At 35.7% G+C, this 18,516-nt stretch overlaps 3 protein-coding genes across 3 annotated transcripts; all 3 read left to right on the forward strand.

Moving 5' to 3' along the window:
• Positions 1–2,802: 2,802 nt before the first annotated feature.
• LOC108201515 (F-box/LRR-repeat protein At3g26922) lies at positions 2,803–4,849 on the forward strand. Its single transcript, XM_017369801.2, has 3 exons — positions 2,803–3,766; positions 3,894–4,055; positions 4,263–4,849. The coding sequence occupies exons 1-3, from the start codon at positions 2,867–2,869 to the stop codon at positions 4,557–4,559; spliced, it is 1,359 nt and encodes a 452-aa protein (XP_017225290.1). The 5' UTR covers positions 2,803–2,866; the 3' UTR covers positions 4,560–4,849.
• A 4,287-nt stretch (positions 4,850–9,136) lies between these two features.
• On the forward strand, positions 9,137–12,451 carry LOC108202153 (F-box/FBD/LRR-repeat protein At1g13570-like). The gene is made up of 4 exons (XM_017370535.2): positions 9,137–9,511; positions 10,665–11,588; positions 11,717–11,875; positions 12,032–12,451. The coding sequence occupies exons 1-4, from the start codon at positions 9,497–9,499 to the stop codon at positions 12,362–12,364; spliced, it is 1,431 nt and encodes a 476-aa protein (XP_017226024.1). The 5' UTR covers positions 9,137–9,496; the 3' UTR covers positions 12,365–12,451.
• An 857-nt stretch (positions 12,452–13,308) lies between these two features.
• On the forward strand, positions 13,309–14,085 carry LOC108201516 (uncharacterized). Its single transcript, XM_017369802.2, has one exon. It carries the CDS (start codon positions 13,309–13,311, stop codon positions 14,083–14,085), a length of 777 nt encoding a protein of 258 aa, XP_017225291.2.
• The last annotated feature ends 4,431 nt before the right edge of the window (positions 14,086–18,516 follow it).

Below are 18,516 nucleotides of genomic sequence, written 5' to 3' on the forward strand. Positions count from 1 at the left end.
TTTTCTATCTATTTTTAATATATATATATATATATAGGGTCAGGTTCCACATAGAACCGCTTAAACTTAGAACCTTAGAACCACATTAATAGTCATTAAATGAAAATAACCTAAATGTGTTTTAAATTAGTACATATTTAAATATACATGTATTCAATTAATGCACATTCCTGATTTTAATGAAACTAACCATATTTAATCATTCCAACAAAAAAAATATTTGATCTTTAATTTATATATCTCATGTGATAAAATGATATATACATACAAATTAATTTATATACTGCTGCAGAATCGTGATATATGAATAAATCGAATATATCTATTATGATTTTTTTAACTCTATTATTTACATATACTGCAACAGAACTCCTACATACGATGAGCTAGAGATTTATCTATTATGATTTTTTTAACTCTATTATTTACATATACTGTAACAGAACTCCTACATACGATGAGCTAGAGTGTGTATGTTTTGATTTTATTTATTATTATTTTATGTACTGCAGCAGAATCTCTTGTTTTGTAATATTATATGAGTTATATATATGTACTGCAACAGAAATCTCCTCTCTTTTATAATATTATATGAGCAAGAAATGTACTGTAGCAGAATATCGTGTTTTGTAATATTATATGAGCTCAATATGTACTGTAGCACAATCTCATGTTTTGTAATGTTAAATGTATATATATTAATTAATTGTTATTGTAAGTAAGTAAATAATCAATGATTGTTATGATTTGTAATAATGATCTATATATAAGGTAAGGTATCTTAAATAGCATCTAGTTTTAATTTATATTTATATAGCTAGGTAAATCATGACCATTAAATTCATATTCATCCAATGGCTGTGTGTGGTCCTAAGTTCTAATTATAATATTGGTTCTAATTTGAACCTCACCCGATATATATATATATATATATATATATATATAAATTTTTGGTTTTGCTTTTTATTAGATTTTCTATTTTACTTTAATTAAATTTATATGTGTGTGATTTTTGTTGATTTATGTTTTGTTTGATTTGTTTTTTCAGGATACTCTGGAAGCTACTGGACTTATGGGTTTTCTTTACTTATTCATTTAAGCTTTATTGTCTAAGCGTCCGGAGTTATGCTTGCATGACTTTCGGTTAGATGATAAACTTTCTTGAAAGAAAGAAATCCCTGATGCGGTTTATTACATTTCGATACAATTCATCTACGTGTACGTAGACTTTACAAAAAAAAAAAAACAAGAGCTTTTTATTGTTAATTTTTTTTAAAATAAAGACAATTTATGATGATAAAAAAAACATGAGTTAATAAGAAAATATAACCAAATATATATATGTTTGCGTATTATAAGGGCATGCTTGTTTGGGAGAACCAACTCCCGCTTCTGGCTTCTACTTTCCTTGACCCGTTTGTGTAAGGAAGCAGAAACATTTTTAAGAAGCTGAGAATACTAACTTCTCTCTCACAGCTTCTGCTTCTTTTCCAAACACTTTATTAACTTATTTACTTCTCAGTTCTACTCCAATCTTCAATGTAAGAAGTCACTTATTTTAAGTTAACTCAAACGGTCCCTAAATAGTATTCTCTCTATCCTCTGAGGTAATATACATCGCGCGGGACGGGACCGCGGCACACACTTTAATGCTCCCGTAAAAGGTAATATACATCGCGGGACAAGACCGCGGCACACACTTTAATGGTCCCGTAAATTATAGTCATGTGGCTTATTTTTAAAATAAAAATTTAACATCAAAATTTCTATTCAGAAAAAAAAAAGAATTTCAAAATAAGCTATAGAACTGCAATCTAGTAGGTGCCATCAAAAAAAGGATCACGCTTTTTGGGTCGGGTCGTTTCATTGGATTCGGATCCGGTATCCTGGTTTATTCACGATAAGTCGATAACTATAACTACAAAAAGAAAACGTATCATGAATACTATTATGTTTTTTCTAGTATGCAAAGGGTTTCAGGAAGCTTAGGTTATCAATTTCAAGCTCTGTTTCGTTATTATCATCGTCTTTCTGGGTAAGGCTGTTTGCTCTATCCATGTTTTCACCTTTGCTGTCACTAGTTGCTTGATCAAAAATGTACACATCTTCTTGTTTTATCTGCATGCATAGCCTTGTTGTTTATTTAGGGGAGAATATTATAGATTACGCTAGCCTAAACTCCGATCCCGACTGATTTCAACTTTTATAGCTCATTAGATATTTTGGATAATCCTAAGCCCCGCATCCTCTTAAATTCAAGTTGAGCCACCGCAAACTAAACTTATTTAGCTTGATCAAGAACTTATTTCGGGAGAAAGATTCAATTACGTGATATTTTGGTATTAAGTATTGTATATGTGTTTAATGTTCTTTATTTGCAGAAATAGATAACTTATTTTCTGAAAAAAAGTACAAGTTACATATTTTTTCCCAAAAATAAGCTAAAATAAGATAAGTCAAACGAGATAAAATAATAGAAGGGAATTTTGAAGGATTGTATTGACAATTATAATTTTTTTTGATAAAATCAGTCACCAAGTAACTTCCCAAGACACATTCCAACCAGAGAAGGCAAGCAGCAACAGATCATTTATTGATTTCAGTTATAACTACTATGAATGCTGCACAAAATAGTTGATTGTAATAAAATAAGAAATGAGATAATTTAAATTGCTGATAACTTGAGCAGTTATCTGTTGTCGCTGCACTGGATTCTTTGTGCTATGAAATTTATACTCATGAACGGTGTAATATTTGACTGCAGGGTAGCACTGAGGGCTCGTACTTTGAGATTTTGGAGCTGGTGGGAATAGAACTTATAAGGTTAGCAGTTTTAGAAAGACACAATTTATTTAATAGTGTAGCAATGGGAACGTCATCCAATATAATTCATATTAAGAGGCAATTCACTGTGGAAGGAAGGATATGGGAGCCTCCAGTTAGATCCCGCATGATTGATGATAGTAACTTAAGAAGAATACCTGATAATGATAGGATTAGCAATTTACCCGCAGAGTTGATACATTGTATTTTAGCACATCTGCCTATTCATGATGTGGCAAGAACAAGTGTTTGGTCAAGACTGTGGAGGAATTTATGGAAAATGCACCCCTTATTAATTCTTGATCAGCAATTTTTCTTGACATTGAGATTCAAGAAAACTAAGGACACAATTTTATCTGCATTTTCAGCAGCCATCAACATGATTCTTTTGTCCCACACCGGCCCCATTTTAGTCTTTAAACTCTTTATTCCACCAAACCTTGATATGTGTTACATCCATTTGTGGATTAAGCACTTATCCTTTAAGGGTATTAGGACATTAGTACTTTATAACTCGGAAACTAGTCCCCTCTCGAGTCCCTCTCATTTGTTTGATTGTTCAGAGTTGAATCAGGCAACACTTTCTAAGCAGACTTCCCATTTTGAATGCTTCGCTAATCTGACTACAGTTTTCCTTGTTGAGATTCCAATTTCTGCTGGCATGTCATTTGGGACTCAACTCCAGAAATTGTATATGGTAAAATGTACAGGAATTGAACATCTGGCATGCCAACTTACAAAGAATGACAATCTCAGAACACTTAGTATCTATCTAAGTGATACAGTTGATTTGGGATGGATCGAGTGCATAAAAGAACTGGAAAGCTTTGGTCTTTTTTTACCTTCTGCAGATTTCCACATCAACAACTCTGTCTATTTGACTGACCTTCTTAGTAATAGCCCTAGAGTCAACACTCTTCAACTCAATGGTTTCACCCTTGAGGTAACATGATTTCAACAAAATTAATTTAATAATCTTGTCTTATAACATACATATATTTATGTCAAGAATACCATGCTGGGTTCGTGGCTTACACTCGATGTACTCGATGTACTGTTTAAAAATATAGGTGTTGGGACGAGGTCCTTCTGTTTTGGAGGGGCTTACAATGAAGATGGTAAACCTTAAGAATCTGAGCTTGTATAGACTGGGATATAACATGCGTCAGGTCTTGACATGTCTTTGTCTGATCAGAAATCTTCCACGCTTGCAAGATCTTTTCATAGGACTGGTAAGAACTAGACAACCTTGTAATTTAGTAAAAAAAACAAAACTAAACCTTGTTTTAAGAAATGTGGTAAACTAAATGCATCTTTTAAGAGATGCTCAGGAAGTCAGGATGTATCTGAAAATGTGTTTATGTATTTAATTGAATGTTGTAGGCTGAAATTCTAATATGCCTGAATATAAAGCTTAGATTGAATAATTTCTTTTGCAGGATCTTGAAGTGAAGAGCTCTGATCTTGCAGAATCGACAATCGAACATCATTTGAAATCACTAGATTGGTCGGACGTGTTTCTTTACCAACTTGAAGCTGTTAAAATAAGTGGTGTTGATGGTTCAAGATCCGCGCTACATTTAATAGAGCTTATACTTGCATCTGCCCCATCGCTTAGAGTGATGTCACTTTTCCGCAGCAAGACAGTAAGTGATCCCAGAGAAAAGTTGAGAATAGAACAGGAGCTGTGCCTGCTACCTAGAAAATCCAAGGCTGCACAACTTTTCTGGATATAATTTCTTTTCTTCTTATATAATTTTTTTGGCACCTGAAATCAGAAGGGTTGTTCGGGTATTAGTGTCCTGGAGATGTATTATAAACTACAAAATCAAAGTTTGAATCACTAAAAGGGATATCCTGGAAGCAAGTTATCTTACTAAATAAGATGTTGGAGGAAGGTTATCGATTCCGATCTTCGTTTTGATTCACCAGCATCTATGTATTGTTCTCTGGTAAGGGTACTTGAAGAGAACATATATTCTATGTTTTAGTCTTTTGATGTCACTGGTTGCTTGATTAAAATTGATGTATCCTTGGTCTATTTGCATGCATATCCTTATTGTTTATTTAGCTGATTATCTTGTAGACAATGAAATAGTGATACACATCAGATATATAAAACCTGCAATGTCATCCCAAACAGTTGGTATTATGACTTTGATGTTCGAACTAGTGCAATTGCAAGTCACTCTTAGCTCTCTTTACTCTAACATCAAGCGCGGAAAGTTGCATTATGCAGACCATTATATTCTGCTTGGACATAGTTTCAACTTATCGGTCTGTTGCATAAATCAGTAATGAACTCAAAATCCTGTACTGGTTACACACAGCCAGACGGCCCAGACACGATCAGTACTAAAGAGCGTCAGGGGGCGGCTCTGAAGGATCTCGGGGTGGGCAACCACACAGGCCCCCGAAAGTAAAGGACCCCAAATTTATAACTCTATGTATATACATCTATTGAACAAAATTAGTTCAATCTAAATCAGTTTCAATCATTTTACATTTTTACTTGCAGAGTTTATGATCAAGGCATTACTCCCAACATATTGCACACTAGTACAAAATCATTACACATTACACATACCACTATATATACAAACAACCCTCAACTATAAGCCCTCTCTTTAACTAACATGTTCATGACACAACACATATTATACAATACACTTATACTCATCTCTCTCATTCTCTCTCTCTCTCTCTGCCCCCCCCCCCCCCCCCCCCCCTCTCAATCTCTTATTCTCTCTGCATCAATATATTTTTAAGAACTTCTGAGAACTTTTCAAGAAAGATAATGGCTGAGTATGAGGACATAAGCACTTCTGTTGCTGTTGAGGCTTCCAACGAGGCTCCCCTGTTAGTCCCACCATCAAAGGATATATTTATCATAATGTAAGAATCTTGGTCATTTAAATAGACATGCACACAATATGGGGTTTAAGAGAGGTTTTTTGTGATAAAATTGAAATTTGTGATTTGTAGGGACAAGGACCATTCCTGTGATATTTCGGATGATGCTTTTTCGGATCCTCGGAATGGGGCTCCTCTACAGCTTCCCCCAGCCCCTGAAGATCAAGAATTCACGCTCGATCAGCTCTTTGGTATAGTTTTGATATTTGCTCTGTTTCTTTGTTGTATAGTTTTGATATTTGCTGTTTCTTGGTTTTATAGTTTGATATTTGCTCTGTTTGTTGTTTCTTGGTTGTATAGTTTTGATATTTGCTCTGTTTCTTGTTTCTTGGTTGTATAGTTTTGATATTTGCTCTGTTTCTTGGTTGTATAGTTTTGATATTTGCTCTTTTTCTTGGTTGTATAGTTTGATGTTTGCTCTGTTTCTTGGTTGTGTAGTTTTGATATGTTGAGTTGCTTTTCTTGTTATGTGTATATCTGAAGGAACCTGCTGGTAGTATTAGGGATTCTTTAATAAACATGTTCCGTAAATAAATAAAGAACAAGAAAAGAAGCCCTTCGATCTGCCAATGTAAGTGTAATATTCGTCGCTGAATTGAATCCCAAAAGAAATCTTAATTTTGCACCTAGAAGACTAATTCAATGAGATAACTGAAGAAATTGGTATATTTTTTCAAGAGGTGGTTATACAAAACATTGTGAAATTATAGTCCGCTTTCTATTCATCGCTGATTCAGGCGATGATCCACGTTTTGAAAACAAAAATGAGATTTCTGATGATGAGGAAGAGCAAGCTGTCACCTTGGGCTTTAAGTATCTGTCTGGTAAAGATGCTGCTCTTGCCGCTTTAATAACAGAATATGCTATATCTGCTCCTGCTTATGATATGCGGAACCTGACATGTTTCCAAAGAGTAACACGGCCGCTTCTAGAGATTATCTGTATCCCAGAAAGAAAGGCCACAATCTACGATGCCTTAGAGAAATTGTGTCACCCTGATGTTGTGAGGCCTTATTCTGTCCGAACCACTTCAATTCAACAATTGATTAATATCGGGGTGGCATCAGAAAGTGGAGCAATGGGAATTTTGTATGTGGCTAAAATATTTGAGGAAGCTGGTATTGATAAGATGAACACATTACTCTCTGATGATGTCTCAGACGAGAATTTATTTCACCAACTTCGACATGTTGCTGCGTTGAAACCTTACATGGCCTTTACCGTCTTGCTCTTTGGGTTTCAGAGGTTAAACTATTGGCCGGCTCATGAAATGGAGTTTAAAGAGAAGTATGATGCATTCAACAAATGGTTACAGAGATGGTCGTGTTCCGATGAGACTCTGGCTGCTTTGGAGTCATGGGAGCCTTACAAGGGTTTGGCAGCATGGATTATCTGGACTCATGCATAGGAGGAGTTTTGTAGGCAGAGGGGGCTCAAGAAGATTTCATCAATCCTGGTAATGAAGGCAGATAGATATTGGTCTAAAGTCTAAACAAACAGATTATACATGTTCAATGTGATCCATATAGATTCCCTTAGGTATTCTATTACTACTCATGTTTTAGGAGAGAAGGTTTTGTGACAATTTCCGTGTTTATATTACATAATATTTTTTTAGTAAAGTTTGTTTGAATTTCTAGAAAATATTTTTCAGATTTTCTTGTGTTTATTTGTGTTTCTGGAAAATAAAAGATTCTCCACGAAAGAATTTTTTAATAAAAATATGAAGAATTTCAGTACGGTAAAACATTTTCCAAAAAATATCTATTTATCACTATTTTCACAATTTTTTATGAAAGATTCCGGATAATTGAGAAATTTTCTCGAAAATATTTGACAAAAAATCTCTCTAAAAAATTCTCCGGAATTATTTTAAAAAAATTATTCTTGGAAAACATTTTTGAAGAAATAATTTTGAAAGAACGTGTCTTTTAAAATTAGATAAGCACTTAACTATAATAATGCAAAAAAAAATCAGAAGGAGAGTCATACGGCTCAGTCTCCAACAAGTGACTAGGAGGAGACTGTAAAAATTATCCATACAACTTTCGTTACCAGGAGCATCATACAACTTTACCCATAACAAATTTACCTTAGTGATTGCGGAGAATCAGACTAATAGAGAAAGTATCATCACCTAACTTGATTGCTGCATCTGTATTTAATTTGTAAAAACCCATGGCCGGAGGTTTCCAATTGTGCGGAGAAGGCTGACCGGTTATTAACTAGTTATATTTAAATTTAAAATTAAAATTAAAATGCTGACCATGCTCAGCCGCCTCAACATATATTTGCGAAAATATATATTAAAATATAAAAAATGATATAAATTTAAAATTTATTGCACGCAATCGGGGCCGTTTGGGTGAATTTAAAATAAGTACTTTTTGCTTAAAGTAAAAAAGTGAAATAGAAGCCAGAAGCAAGTTAAGACTTATAAGTGATTAAACTGTTTGTGAAAAAAGTAAAAGTCCTGAAACAAAAGCTAGTAATTCCAACCTCTTTTAGGTGCTTCTTGACATTTTACACAAACAGTACAAATAAGTGCTTCCAATTATAAATCCAGAACTCCGGCTTATAATCCATTCCCAAACACCACCGATATAACCTAAGAGCATCTCCAATGACATTGGCTATAATCGTTGGCTAAATTGGACATGTAAGACATTATGTAAAATTTGCTGAAGTGGTAAGACATTGTGCTTTATTGGTATTAGCTATATTGGTTGGCTATAATTTAAAAATAATATGTTATTAATATTTTAGATTGTTAAAATAGAATATATCAGTTCAATATGGTAATAAATGATGTGTAATCATCCTAAAGATTTCTTACAGGTCTGTAGAGGTTCAACAAATTTAGTCATCCATAGGAGGTTGCCTAAATTTATAGACAACAGGTCACTATGGTTGGAGTGTGAAATTTTGAAATGGTTGACTAAATTTTTTATTTTTAGTATGATTATTCACCTTTTAGCTAAGGGGTCTCAATGGTTGGAGATGCTCTAAGGTACAAAAATTCTGATAACTCTTTATGGTCAAGTGGCCTTTTCCTATTGCAATTCGTATTGCTACATACAGAGAATAATACTCCCTCTGTCCCTCTCATTTCTTTACCGTTACTATTTTGGGATGTCCCCCTCATTTCCTTACGTTACCATAAATAGTAAGTTTTTCCATCATTACACCCATTATCTTCCCCCACTATCTCATATTTAACAATACAAACTACTATTACACCCACTACTTTCCTCCATTATCTCAAATCTATTATTAAATATTGATGGGTCCCACAACTTTACCCACTTTTCATGCATTGTGTTGGTCTCCGTGCCCCCTCCAATGTAAACAATTGAGGGGGACGGAGGGAGTATAAAAGAGTCGAGAACCATCATTCACTAATTCACTACTCCCTCCGTCCCTTTTTACATGTCCCTTTTGAAAAAAAAATTTGTCCCAAATTACTTGTCCACTTCTCTTTTCAAAGCAACTTTTTGTAAGTTTTTTCAAAATGTAACAACTTCCAATGTTTGACTAGCATATATATATACACAACTCTATCTAATTCATCACATTTATTAGGGATATGTATGAAAACAAGATATCCACCTAACATTTTCTTAAGATGCGTTATTTTTTCAAAAGGGACAAGTAAAAGGGGACGGAGGGAGTAATAAACAAATTGTTGCAGCAAGCCTCGGGATCGGTTTCAAGCCTCACCAGTCACCACCATCGTGTATCTGCCTGTTCATATCTACCTATGAATCATTATCAGGTAACAAAATATTTGCTCTATGTTTCATCTTTGCGGTCGCGAGAAAAAACCCTATATGTCACTGAATACATAAGTAATGTCCAAAATTGTGCAGTTTGGGAAATGACCTAAATTACCCTTTATTAATCCTTCGGAAGAAAACGCTAGATCGTGTTGTGATTAGATCTGAAAATCCAGTAGGACGGCATATGATGAGTAAAACACTATATGAATTAGCGTTGAAGGTCTTAATAACATTATTATAAATTGATAAGTCGGGTCATCTTCTCCGACACTGGTATTTGAGGTCATTTTCTTTATATTATATTTGTGGCAACCGGGGCCAACAGCCTGCTATCACTATTTGCTTCATTGAATACACATATACCATGATTTGATTGATCCACTTGCATAGCGTTGTTTGTCTAGAAGTTTATTTATCAGATTACGAGTTAAGGTATGCAAACATTGTCTTGTGAGAATATATCCTCGATCCTCTTTTGCATGTTCTGTCTGAAAAAAAGAGGGGAAAAAAATAATTCTGAGTGCACTTTTATATGTCATTTTTGAAAAAAAAATTGTTTCAAAATACAGTTCGCTGGACCATTTGACTTGGGAGATAACTTGTAGTAAGTATTAGGACAAACAAGAAATATATCAACTTAGGAGTGATGGAGCAAAGAGAATTTAAGTAATTGTGATTAAAATAATTTAAGTAGTTAAATTTATTGCAAACATCACATGAGGTTGCCTTCCCTTTGATGGAAGGGAAGAGGAGAGAATAGAATGAAAAATTAAAAAGAAATTTTATGGAGCAAGAAAAAAACATGAAAAAGTATTGATCAAGTATTATAGAGTCTAAAGTTTTTGTGATGAAGATTACAGGAAAATATGATGAAGACAATATGATGAAGACGTGGAAACATTCCTTTCAAAATATGTGGGTAAGGTTTATTGTTCAAAAAGTTTGGGATGAAAAATTGAAGGGGAATAAAAATTATGGATTTTTTTTTCTAATCACCTCTAATTTAGAGTGCAAATATCATTCATTCTCCGCTCATTCCATTCCATCCAAGTGAACAACCTTAAGGTTTTTGGATGTTTATATATCCTCCATCCACTATTACATGTCCTTCTCGAAAGTTTAAAGTGCTGTGTTATACTATAAATGCAGGATATCAGTGCAGGATTGCAACTAATTGATAGTGGACCCTTGGAAAGGTCAGCCAATATAATTCCTATGAAGAGGAGATTCACCACAGTTGGAAGGATGATGGAGCCACAACTTAAATCACGAAGACTAGTTGATGATGATAGGATTAGCAGTTTACCCGTTGAGTTGATATATTGTATTTTGGCACATCTTCCAATTCATGATGTGGCAAGAACAAGTATTTTGTCAAGAACTTGGAGGAATATATGGAAAACGCACACCCGCCTGATTCTTGATGACTCATTTTCCTTGAAAGTGAGTTCTAAGAAAAGTGAATCATGCTTATCTGCATTTTCAGGAGCTGTTGATAAGATTTTGTTCGTCCACACTGGCTCCATTTGGGACTTCGAACTTTACGTCCCAGAAAAACTTCATCAGAGTCATATTGATCGATGGTGTAAGCACTTATCAGATAAGGGTATTAGGACTTTGAAACTTAGTAACTCGGAATGGAATGGCTGCTCAATTCCCTCATACATTTTTGATTGTTCAGAGTTGACTCAGCTAAAACTTTCTAAGTGGTTCTTGAGTCCTCCCCATAAATCTGGATGTTTCAGTAATCTGATTGAGGTTTCCCTTGTCGATGTAGTGATTACTTCTGAAATATCATTTGGGAATCAACTCCAGAAATTGTACTTGCTACGATGTAGAGGAATCCAACATTTAAGCTGCCAATTCACCAATAATAACAATCTGAGAAGGCTAGATATCTCGCGATGTGATACAATGGATTGGCGATGCTTCAATTACACAAACACACTGGAAGTCTTTACTCTCTTCACATACCTCCCAAATTTTAACAAGAATAAACCTGTCGATCTGATCAAACTTCTTGGCAGTAGTCCGAGACTTAAATCTCTTTCCCTTGTTGATCTCACTCTGCAGGTGAAGTATATGTTCGATGAGTCTAATTATTTATCATCATTGTGTTTTCGTGACTTATTAATGTAGCATAGTATGCTAGTGTTGTGGCTCACATTTTAGTATGTTTTTTCGTATAACAATATGTATAGGTTCTCGGACCAGCTCACTCTATTTTGGAGCGGCTTACGACACAAATGGTGAACTTGAAAAAATTGAGGTTCAATCTTGGACATAAATTGTGTGTGATTTCAAGTAGCCTTTGTTTAATCAGAAATCTTCCAAACTTGCAAGTTCTTTGCGTAGCACTGGTGAGAATTGAAAACTGGAGCTTGTTTGGTTGCTGCTTGGATTATATGTGTATTTTTCTCATAAATCTATCTATAATATGGTAGGTTAGAGCTTTTTATGTTTTTGAATAGATGCTTAGATATTTCTTCTTCTTCTTTTTTATAATTTTATTGTAGGTACTTCCAGTGAAGACTTCAAATCATCCACAATCAACAATTGAACATTATCTTCGGAAAAAAGAAGAAGCAATTGAACATTATTTGGAATCAGTAGACTGGACTAATGTTATTCTGCACCAACTTCAATTTGTTGAAATTTTCGGTGAAGTGGGTTCAAGATCTGTGCTACATTTGATAAAGCTCTTAGCTGCATCTTCCCCTTCGCTTAGAGATATGACACTTGTCTGCAGGAAGCGAGAACACAGTTTCGAAGAATTGTTCATGATGAAACAGGAATTGCTGCGCGTACCTAGAATATCCCCACAAGCTCAAATTGTTTGGCGTATATAGGATGTTTAATTTAAGAAAAAAACATCTTTCTTCTTCTTGCTTTTTCTTGATTATTTGAAAGATGGTGCTAGTCTTCATCTTCATGTATATTAATCAATCTCCAAAACCTACTTCTAGAATCATCTTCCTATATTGTTGAGGATTTAAATTAATTATTATATCTACTTCCTTTTGCACCATGATCTGCTCCCTGGCTCCCATAGAATGAAAATTAATTATAGTTCTGTTATTAGTATGTCATTGGTTAGAAATGTTCATCGTCAACCACGGCTCAACTCAATCTTCTGAAATTTCAGTAGTTCTGCAAGGGAAACCAACTAGAATTATGTACGGATGACTGAATGAGTCAGAATTTGGGCTAGATAGGTTAGAAATAGTCAGGAGGAAGCAAATCCCCCTAAACTTAGCTGATTGTCACATCATTGACTCACTAAAGAGTTTGTACTGATTTTGGCTCTACTGGAGTCCTTGTTAAATTTGTTGATACTGATGCCAGTATTATTCAGAGAGGAAGGATGTTTAAGAAGTTATCGTTCAATTTCTTAAAGATGGTGTGTAATCATTGAAGGGTTCTCTTTTTTTTTTTTTTTTACAGTGGAATCACAATTCACATTTCTGTGAAGATGGTGTGTAATCATTGAAGGGTTCTTATAATTGCTGGTTCTTGGAAGATGGTCTGCAGTTGAGTTAAAAGTAATATATTGTCGCCTTTTATACATGTCAGATCATTATATATAGTTCTACTCTAAAGGCTGTCATTAAGTTCCAACGTTTCAATGAGATATGTGTTCACCTAATTCGTCTATTAATTCACTGCGGAAGTCTTTTTTTGAAATTAGGTCTATGATGGTTCCTAAATTATGATATGATCTCTTAATTAATAATGTGATGGCTTTCTAAGGTCATTTATATTTGATCATGCAGGAAATTCTTTAGGTTCGGAAATGTCAATTTTTGATCCTCTGACACAGCAGCCAGTACCACTTCAAGCGAGCAACAGAACTGGTTTGGAAGACCCTGTATTGAGTACAGACTCAATTGATGACTCTAAACTTGGAGGTGACAACAGTTCTCCCATAAACCTTGAAGACGTAGACTGGATTTCGTTGGGTTTAGAGCAGCTGGCTGTTGATGATGATGCCCTTGGAGCTTTGATAAGAGAACATAAGATAGTTGCTCATCATGAAACACAAAATATGACAAATTTCCAAAAGGTAATAAGGTCACTTCTGGAGCTATTAAGCATCCCCGAAAGAAAGAGCACAGTATACGAGGACTTGAAGCAGTTATGTCACCCTGATATTGTTAGGCCTCATTCCGTGACAACAACTGCACATCAAGATTTGATCCGTATTGGGGTATCATCAAGAAGTAATGCGATAACAATTTCAGAAATGGGTAAGAAATTTGCAGAAGCTGCTGGTGATAACAGGAACGCGTTACTATCTGATGCTTCACTGAATGATGTGCCTGATGAGGAGATTTATAACCACCTTCAGGGAGTCTGCGGGCTGGGAGCATATAACGCTTATACCATCATGATATTCGGATTGGAAAAGATGCTGGACCACTGGCCAAATGAAGCAGAATTTAGGCTTAAGTATAATAAGTTCAATGAGCAGCTTCGACGTTGCCCTTCGTCTGATGAGGCTGTTGTTGCATCAAAGTCTTGGATGCCCTTCAGGGGTTTAGCAACATGGATCATCTGGACACATGTGTAGAATGGGAGGATTAGTAGGATAAAACAAGTTAGCAATTCTCTCCCAGCACAAAACAGTATTATTGCACATATTATCATGAATTCTCATATAGATTCTCTGTTAGCTAGTAAAAGTGTGCAGCTGCTCTAGTGATATCATCTGGTAGATACATTCATGTCTGATCATTGTGAGGATCAAGAGTCACAAGATATTGTAACAAACTATTACACTTCATTTCTTCATTTCTAATTTTCTTTGAACTCTTACCACTTCAATAATTCTCTCGTTTACTATGCAGTAGCACTAGTTTCATTACAACTTTCTACAGAAGTTCCCTTGATTAAAACTTTAATACATTTTAATAGTAGTATTTTTATCTTATAAGGATGAACCTTATTTAGCACCATTACCAGGATCAGGAGTTGTTTTTTTCTGGCTAAATTTACATGGAGTTGTTAATGCTGTAATACAATTTTAAGGGTTGTGTGGTCAACTAATTAAGGAAAAAGGAAAAAGTTAGACTTATTATGTATGTTTTATGAAATAAAATTAACATATAAAATACTTCTAAAATCTATAATTAATTTATAATTTAGTTTTTATAAGTTAAAAATAATTTTTATTAAATTAAACAGAGGGTTATAAATTTGGGGCACTCCAAATTTTGAGATAATACATAATTAATAAATTATATTTAAAAAATCAAAAAAATAGATGTGTCAAATCACTAGGTGGCATTAAATAAAGGATCACGCTTTTTGGGCCGGGTCGTTTAATTAGATTTAGATCTCGTTTGGCTTATCCACTATAACTACCAGTCGCATACGGGTAACGTTTGTATTTTTATATTATAATAACTAGTGTATAAAGCCGCGCTTCGCGGCGGCGTTATAAATTTTTTATAAATTTTGATACGAATTAATATTATAATTGCATAAAAATTATTTGAGTCATGTTCCCATTAATCATATCATTAATTAAAAAAATAAAAAATATATTATAATTAATATAAAAATTTGTTTAATTGGTCCTCCTGTCAAACACAAGAAAAAAAATTGTTGAACCGTCCTTCCATCAAAGATAATATTAATCGATAATTATTATAATTATAATATAATTAAATATAATGATATAGATTAAAATTAGTTTGAGCCGCTCTCTTGTCAAACACAATACCAATAATAAAAATTTATAATATACATATTGGTTTGAGTCGCTCTACCGTCAAACACAATACTAATAAAAAATTATTATAATTATGATAAAATTAAAGATTATATTTGGATTAAAATTATTTTAACCCGTTGTTATAGAATAGAAAACAAAGGGGTGAGCGATTCGTGCTTCGGACTGGTCTCGGTGCGAGATGCCTACGTATCTTCTGTGTGAAGAAGAATCAAGTCCAAAACGTAGTTCTAGTTATGAGGGGTAGAGCCCTTTATATAGGCGCTTCGGAGTCAGAAGTCGGATGGAAGTATGATTCCGTATCTCAGACTTCTTATCGAAGTATGCCTCGAAGCAAGAGATAAGATAGAGCTCTTATCCTCTTGTTGTTGACGTTTATCCGACCTTCTGAATATTTATCTGCTAGAATCAGATGTGTTATAGAATTCGGACTTGTTACTGGACCTCTGACTGGGCCTCTATTAATTAATTACGAAATTAACTAATAAATAGAGGCTCAGGCCCTTTTTAACCGGGCTTTAGTATTCTTGGGCTTTTAATATCTAATAATAATTAAATATTATTTCTGACCTATATCATTTGCCCCCCAACTTTCGACAAGTTTTGTAAAAACTTTTCAAAAGTTGCTGAGTTCTTATTGGCTTTCTGAGCTCCTGATTCGCATATCATGCGAGAAAGCTAACTTCTGCAAATTCCCATCGTCCAAGGTCTGAAGTTCCATAAATAGCGCAAGGATCTCACCGATCTTGATTACTTTGTAACAATTCGAGAAATGACTTGAATTGACTGTAGAGTAAAGATAGCTCTGTTTCGTATCCTTCGTGATCGTACTTCATTTTCGATTGGAGTATCGGAAGACACGAGTCTTTCTTTTGACTTCTCGAGTCGTTTTCATGACACTTACGAGTCTTTTTTATTGGTATAACAAGCGTCCTTCAAAATTACGTTCGTAATGGTACTTTCGAGCACTTTCGTATTTTTCCAGGGCTTAATTGGAATTTCTGCGATTAAATTCCAATTTTCTAGAATTTTTTGAGCCTTTAAAGAATTTTCAAAATATTTTTTGAAATTAAAAAGCCAATTTTACTATTTTTCCTGATTTTTCAGGAATTTTTCTTGTATTTCCCCCTGTTTTTGGAATTTTTGGGGCATTTCCTTTAAGAATTAAATAATTCTTTAATAGAAACTCATCCCTCTCCCTGAGATGCTCCCTTGGCGTGGGTACCCCCGCCAAGGAAGCACTTTAGCTTGCCACGCCTAGGAGTCATGTCTCCTGGGCGTGGTTGGTTGATGTCTTGGTTCTTCTGCCTCCTGGGCGTGGGTACCCCCGCCAAGGAGACATTTTAGCATGCCACGCCTAGGAGTTATGTCTCCTAGGCGTGCTTGACGTAGCTTCCACTGTGACATGCTTCCTTGGCGTGGGTACACACGCCAAGGAGACATAGTTCCATACCACGCCTAGCGGCAATGCCTCCTAGGCGTGGTTGACTTCAAAGCTTTTACCTAGGCTTCATTTGTTAGTGCTTCCTTGGCGTGGGTACACCCGCCAAGGAGACACAATTGTACACCACGCCTAGGAGAGATGCCTCCTGGGCGTGGTTGATTTTAGGGCCTTCACATGGGCTTCATTTGTTAGTGCTTCCTTGGCGTGGGTACACCCGCCAAGGAGACACAATTGTACACCACGCCTAGGAGAGATGCCTCCTGGGCGTGGTTGATTTTAGGGCCTTCACATGGGCTTCATTTGTTAGTGCTTCCTTGGCGTGGGTACACCCGCCAAGGAGACACAATTGTACACCACGCCTAGGAAAGATGCCTCCTGGGCGTGTTTGATTTTAGGGCCTTCACAAGGCTTTATTTGGTAGTGCTCCCTTGGCGTGTATACAGACGCCAAGGAGACATATCTATACAAACTTCATTTTCGCTAGAATTTTCATTTATTTTTCGTAATATGTAGCATTTTTTTTGCTCAATTGGCAAAAGTGTCCTAGGCGTGGCTACCCCCGCCAAGGAGACCATCAATTTGGCACGCCTAGGAGTATGATGCCGCTATATATTGTGGGCCTCAGTCTAGAATTTGTCAGGCCTACATTATTTAGTTTTTTCCTTTAAATATTTCAAGTGTCTTCAAGAATTCTCTCGACTCTTCTAGAAAGGGCTTATCTTTTCAGTTCCGTGGGCTTACCGCCCTTTAAAATGCCCCTTAACCGGCCCAAAGCCCATTTTACCGGCTGTAAGCCGTGAACCCTAGGGTTTACGGGCAAATGAACGGGCTAGGACTTTCTATAAATTTAGAGGCTGAGAGTTTCATTTCTCATTTCACTTCAAAATTTCCAAAGTTTCTTAGCTCAAATATCCTCAAACACTCTCTAGCCTTCTCTCGATTTTCCTTGTTTTTCGGCGAAATTTCCGGCAACCTTCAAGGATTCCCCAGATTCCGGCCGATCTTCAAGCGTTTTCCAGTTTTCCGGGCGACATTCAAGGCATTCTCCAGTTTTCCGGGCGATCTTCAAAGATTTCCCAGGTTCCGGTTAATCTTTATCTCCTCTTCATCAGTTTCTGGGTTTCATACCTTCATCCGAAGAAGATCCATGGCTGATTCTGCATCATCACAGCAATCCCAGCAATCTCAGATTTCTCAGCCTCCAGCTACTAATGCTCGTGTTCGAGGTAAAAAATCACTCGTCCATGCTAGTGTTGTTTCATTACGTGATTTACTTAGCGAGTTTGGTCAAGCTTTTCCCAACCTTCATCATCTTGAAGCATATAATCATCCATCCAACTATAAACAAAAGGACGTAGATATCATGGCTAAGTTGTTCGGAATAGAGCATCCGTATAGGGCCGTGGCTCCAGGCCCAAATGATAGGGCTTGCTACCCTAGGCCTGGGGCCATTAGGGTTTATAAAGAGACGTTTTATGCGGGCTTTAGGCTTCCCCCTCCCATGTTTGTTTATAGGCTGTTGGCCGAAGCCCGGGTGTGTCCAACCCAACTCCAGCCCAATGGCTGGAGGTTTATTTACTGCTTTTTAGTTCAGTGTAAAAAACATAACTTGGAGCCCAGTGTGGCCGTCTTTAGATATCTGTTTAAGTTTGTGAACGCCCCAAACGATGAGGGCTGGGTCAAGATCCAGTACAGGACTAAGGGCCGTAGTATTTTTATATCGGACTCGGCCCCTGACTCTTTCCCTCGTTGGAAGGGTCAATGGTTTTACTTATATATGGAGGGGGCCGATTGGGCCGATTACTTTTATTCTCACTTTAGCC

Source organism: Daucus carota, chromosome 9, assembly GCF_001625215.2.
Source record: "Daucus carota subsp. sativus chromosome 9, DH1 v3.0, whole genome shotgun sequence".
NCBI lineage: Eukaryota > Viridiplantae > Streptophyta > Magnoliopsida > Apiales > Apiaceae > Daucus > Daucus carota.